Raw genomic sequence first — 6,056 nt, forward strand, 5'->3', positions numbered from 1 at the left:
GAGTAATAATCTCAATCTGTCCAATTTTATCCATTATTTAGGAGATGACTCAAACCCAACTGCTCCATTATATAGTGTTTTGTTTCAACTACTCAAAATATGGGTTAATCTTCTGTGAATCATATCATCTATCACCTGATCATTTCATCCTTCCCATTCAATAATGTATTCTTGACTTTATTGTAAATTCCTTTCACTCTCCCACAGTCCTCCACTAGATAGTGACCACCGTGGTACTGAAATAGGTGCCAATTCATATTTACTGGTTGATAATTTAACTTCCGTATTTGAATTTTTATCTCCTACATATGTTTGTTTGTTTGTTTTTATTTATGTATTTGACAGACAGAGATCACAAGAAGGCAGAGAGGCAGACAGAGAGAGAGAGGGGGAAAGCTCCCTGCCCAGCAGAGACCCTGATATAGGACTTGATCCCAGGACCCTGAGATCATGACCTGAGCTGAAGTCAGAGGTTTAACCGACTGAGCCATCCAGGCACCTCTATCTCCTACATATGTTAAACAACTTTCCCAAGACCTTTTCCCGGATTTGCTGAGTTTTTGCACAATACACAATGGGGTTCATTAGGGGTGGCAACAACAAGAATATATCTGCAATAAGGATTATAACTAGTGGGCTCTTGTGCCTGGCAAAGCGATGCATGGCAGCCAGGGTGATGATGGGTACATAGAAAGTGAGCACAGCACACATGTGGGAGACACAGGTATTGAGGGCCCTGAGCCTCTCTGCCAGAGAGGCAATGCTGAGTACTGTCTTCAGGATCAGCATATATGACAGAAAAATTAATGCCAAGTCCAGCATAGTACAGAGAGCAACAAAGAAGCCATAGATAACATTGATCCTGTTGTCAGAGCAGGCCAGCTTCATGGTGTCCTGATGCAGACAGTATGAGTGAGAAAGGAGATTCTTCTGACAATATTTTAATCTCCTGAGAGTGAATGGGAATGGAAGCACTAAAAGAATGCTCCTGATGGCTATAGTCAATCCCATTTTAGCAACTCTGCGGCTAGTGAGGAGAGAACTGTATCTCAGGGGATTATGAATGGCAAGAAAGCGATCCAAAGACATAACTAGAAGCACTGAGGATTCCATGACAGTGAATCCATGGATGAAGAATTCTTGAGCAAAGCAGGCATTGGGTGAAATTCCCATGGAATTGAACAAGAAGATTCTCAGCATGGTAGGAAGGGAGGAGAAGGACAGGCCCAGGTCAGAGATGGCCAACAGGGCAAGGAAATAATACATGGGCTCATGAAGCGAAGGTTCTGTCTTAATGATAAGGAGGATGGTGCTGTTGCCCATGATGGCAACCAGGTAAATGAGGCAAATAGGAATGGAGATCCAGATGTGGGCATGTTCCAGTCCTGGGATTCCAATCAGAAGAAAAAGCTGGACCTCAGAATTATTGAAAGCAGACATGAATGGGAATAGGAACTTTTTAGCCAAATCTGAAATCACATAAATAAAAAGCAGTCACACTTCTGGATCAGTGTTGTGGAGATAAGCAGCTCTCTTACATGCTGTGCTCAGAAGCATATTTGACATAATAGTAATAAAATGCAATTTTCAACACTTATCAAAAGTCCTTAAACATGTTTATGTTCTCCAACACGGGAATTTCACTTGTAACAATTTATCTTATGGCTGTGGTTTTCCAACACTTTTAGCCAAATATGAACTCATCATATCAAAACAGAGCTGCTTTGCTTGCGTCAGTGATAGGCATGCAGAATCTTTCTCACTGTTCTCCACATGATCTTTAGTAGTTGTCTCATTGGCTTTATAACAAGATCCTGACTTTATGTAAAAAGTTAAAAATAACATTTTAAGAAAATAATCAAAGATCCCTGAGAATATGTACACTATGGTAAATGTTAAATGCTAGAAAGTAAATTTATAGACTAATCTGAAATGAAAGAGTTCCTACTTCAAGCAACTGTGCACCACACTTCAGGGTATATGTTATTATTCCAAGGAAAGTATTGATGCCATATAGTAGCATCAGCTGTATGTTCACCATATCTCTCCTGATCAAATTATCTTCTATTCTATATTCATGACTGAATTAGTCAAAGAAATTCTAAATGAAAAACATCCCATCATTCAGTTTCCCTTTGTAAAAATTATAAATCCACCTACATATTAAAATAAACCTCATTTTATTTTTAGGGTCCCTATTAAAAAGTTCACAAATTATATTTTCCAAGGAAAAATATGTAGTCTTTCAACTGACTATGAATTTGTTGAGCTTCTGGATATCACTATGCTGAATAATCAGACTAAACTGCTGGGGAAATATAGATATCCAAGATAACCATCATAATTCCCATCTATGTTTTCAGTAAAGATGATAAATATATACATAAGTAAATGAAATTTATTAAATTAATAATTTCAATTGCAGACCCAAAAATGAAAGGAGAGCCAAAGAAGTTTAGAGTTTACACTCCATAATTTTTATAAGTTCAAATGGCAATAGAAGAAAAATCAATATTCAGTGGAGAATACAGAGGACACAGGAAATTATTGGGATCACCTAAATTGAAGTTTGATTATGAATTGATATTGTATTTTGTAATTCTCTAGACAATAACAAGAGGAAACATAATGTGTAACAAACAGCCCTCTAGCAATATATTTGATATTTTCTGGGCACTATCGATGCAGATTTGTTTTGCCGGCTTCTGAACTGAGCTGCAAATGCTAGGCTGGGAGCTCCTAAGTAGTTTGACAGGTCTTATTTGTTTCCCACCATGGCAGTATGCCTAATGCCACACCCAAAGAATGTACATTTGAAGGGTGATAATAGATTTCTAAATACCATGATAATCATTCTATATCTAATATGTCAGACTGCCCAGTTAGCAAATTTTGTTCTGATACCTCTTCATCTTTTCTTTTCCTCTTTGGCAGAGGGGTACTGACTTAGGTCTTTCAGAGAATACATCTGATGAAGTTCTGGAACTTAGGTGAGGTTCAGTGGGCTGAGGTCCGGAGCCGATGACCAAGAAAGAATTCTTGAGACATCTTTGGTGCAAAATGGAAGTTTATTAAAGCACGGGGACAGGACCAGTGGGCAGGAAGAGCTGCTGCCCTGGGTTGTGAGGGATGGCAGGTTATGTACCCTGTGGTTAGGGGAAGGTGAGGGGAAGGGATGTTTCAGTGGAGTTTTCATATGCTAAAGAGGGCCTACAAGGTGCCAGGATATAGGAGGCCTTGCCCTTGAAGCTTGATCAATGTTGTCTTTAGGCCAGTCATTAACATCAAGATAGTTGGGAGATTCTTGGTGGGATGTCACAATCCTGCTATCAATCATCTTTGTTAGTGAGATTTAGGTTTAGAAGAGATTTAACTATATTTACATTTCCTTCTACCTCAGCCTCCTTCAGTTTTGTTTATGGTGGGGAGGGAGACATTAGGGTTTGAGCAACTGAGTTATTTGCCTCTGGAAATTGTGCTATTGATAAGGTAACTTCTTTGTTTGTAGATCTCTAGGACATTTGTAAACCAAGGGAGACTCCTGTCTTGCAGGATTGTGATCTCTGCAAGTTAACTATTTGTTTATCCTTTGTGGCAGTCAGGGGTGCCTGAGGCTACACATATGACCCAGGGGGAGCAGATGGAGAGGGGGTGCAAGGTGCCAGCTTTTGCTTTGTCTTCAGCCAGCCTCCTGCTCCCTCATCACATCTGTTGTATGTCCTTTACCATGAAGTTTCTACAATATTTTTTTTAAGATTTGATTTATTTGATATAAATAGAGAGAGATCCAAGAGTCCTGGGATCATAACCTGAGCCAAAGGCTAATGCTTAACCAACTGAGCCACTCAGGTGCCCCATCTACACTATTTTATAATGTACTGTTTTCATGTATCCCTCCCCAGCCAACCCCACCACCACCATATAAACCAACTGCTAAATATTGAAAGGCACAGAAGAAATTTTATTTATTTTCATCTATCTGTTATCAACATAGTTTCTGGAACATAAAAGGCTCTCAGCAAAAGTACAAAAACTAAATGTGAGTGGAAAAAATGTAAAACATGTAGAATAATTTCTTTTATTCTTTTTTTAAGATTTTGCTTATTTATTTGGGGGGGGGGTAGATAGTGAGAGAGAACTGGCAGAGGGGAGAGGGAGAAACAGGCTCCCAGCTGAGCAGAGAACCTGATATGGGCCTCAGTACCAGGACTCTGGGATCATGACCTGATCTGAAGGCAGATGTTTAACTGACTGAGCCACCCAGGCACCCCTGCAATCATTTCTTAATGTCTTCTCCTTTTTATCTGTACTAATAACTAAGGGATATTTATGCTCACTCTGCTCACCTACATCCTTAATGGTAAACTTGTTCTTATTCAGACTATTCTTTTGGACATGCAGTATGAACTTTAGCAGAAATGAGCCATGAAAGTAGGCGAGATCACCCAAGAAAAATGTATAAAATAGAAATTTTAAATCTCAGAACCCGGAAGAGAAACAAGATTGTTGAGAGGATCTTGTCCAAGAATATCCAGATATCTGGGAGAAAAACTAGCATAATGGGATATAGTGGATATCAAAGGAAGACCATTTTTCAAGGATGACAGTCATTGTATCAAACATTGCTCAGACCTCTTAGAATTTCCATCTTTAAGGTACAAAATAAGCCCTCAGATCTGATGCAGTAGTCTCCAGATATGTATTCAGCTTGGCAACTTGCTATCTGTGTGAATCTGGGTAAGCTGCTTAGGTTTCCAAATAGATGTATATACTCTTCCATTAAATATTATAAACACAGTATCTATACACAACTAATGAATCATTGAACACTACGTCAAAAACTAATGATGTACTATATAGTGGATAACTGAACATAATAAAAAAACACAATATCTATCTAAAATAGTTATTATGTAACTATTAAAACCATGTATATAAAGTAGTCTAATACAATCTTTAACATATGAAGATAATCAATAAATACCAACTACTAATAATTATTTCACCAAAATTTCCTAACCAACCATTTCACACATCAAGTCCTAGACTGACTGAGGAGGACTATTTCTATCTTAATTGACAATACAGTTTACTTTGATTTGTGATATTATCAGTAAATGGGACCTTCTTAATACTAGCATTAATAAAATCTTTCCTAAATTTCAGGCCATGTACTCCCATTCACACTCCATTTACATACACAGAACACACACACACACATACATACACACACTAAACCACTTCCTTTTCCTTCCCATAATCATTTCTTCAAATACAAATGGATTTTCATTTAATTGCACTTACCAAAACTGGATGCTCAATAGGTCCCTGAAAATAAAAGTAAGAACTTTCAACTTTGACTTTCATTTTATCTAGATGTACCTACTTCTACTTCCCTCTGGGATAGGGACCTTTGGGAGGAATAGAAAAACAGCCTGAGTGATTTTTGTGTGTGTGTGTGTGTGTGAACTTACTTACAGGAAAACAGGTGGGCCTAGTACATTAACTCTTTGATGCCCAAGAACTACAACCTGAGCTAGAGAGAAATTATGAGGCAAAACAGTTGGAGAACTACTCAAGTCAGAGGTAAATGCTAGAAATCACACTGATAGGGGAAGCTTGGTATGTAGCATTCATGGCAATTGGGCAATACAGTTAAAAGAACAAATTATTTGTAATGAAAATACTTTAGTTGACCATACCACTTTGCTTTTTTCATTTGAGTTTAATCATCCACAAAATGGAGACAAGTATCAAGTATTTATGAAAGCACTTTACAAGCTATAAAATGACTTATCAGTTATTCCATTTATTTTTTTGATCCATTTTTGGCAAATGTCATTATATAAAGATTGAAATAGGCATTTCCTGCCATGCCTGTTAGATTTCCAACCAGGTATCCACAAATTACATGCCTCCTACATTATATCTTGCATTCAGTAGAACTATTTGAAAGCTATCTCCTGTAATTTATTCATATCTTTCTAATTTTTATGGAAGTCCTATAGTGGTTTAATTCCTAAATTGAATAGTAGTTACTCAAGCTTATGAAGCAG

General features: G+C 37.7%; 1 protein-coding gene across 1 annotated transcript; it reads right to left on the minus strand.

The window, feature by feature from the left end:
• Positions 1 to 501: 501 nt before the first annotated feature.
• Positions 502 to 1,440, minus strand: LOC101679194 (olfactory receptor 51A7). Its single transcript, XM_004782222.1, has one exon. It carries the CDS (start codon positions 1,438 to 1,440, stop codon positions 502 to 504), a length of 939 nt encoding a protein of 312 aa, XP_004782279.1.
• Between the last annotated feature and the right edge of the window lie 4,616 nt (positions 1,441 to 6,056).

The sequence above is a fragment of the Mustela putorius genome, unplaced genomic scaffold, assembly GCF_011764305.1.
Source record: "Mustela putorius furo isolate JIRA1106 unplaced genomic scaffold, ASM1176430v1.1 tig00003987_pilon_pilon_pilon, whole genome shotgun sequence".
Classification (NCBI taxonomy): domain Eukaryota; kingdom Metazoa; phylum Chordata; class Mammalia; order Carnivora; family Mustelidae; genus Mustela; species Mustela putorius.

Coding starts and splice junctions, on each gene's coding strand:
- LOC101679194 (XM_004782222.1), bottom strand. CDS start 1,440: ATGTCTGCTTTCAATAATTCTGAGGTCCAGCTTTTTCTTCTGATTGGA.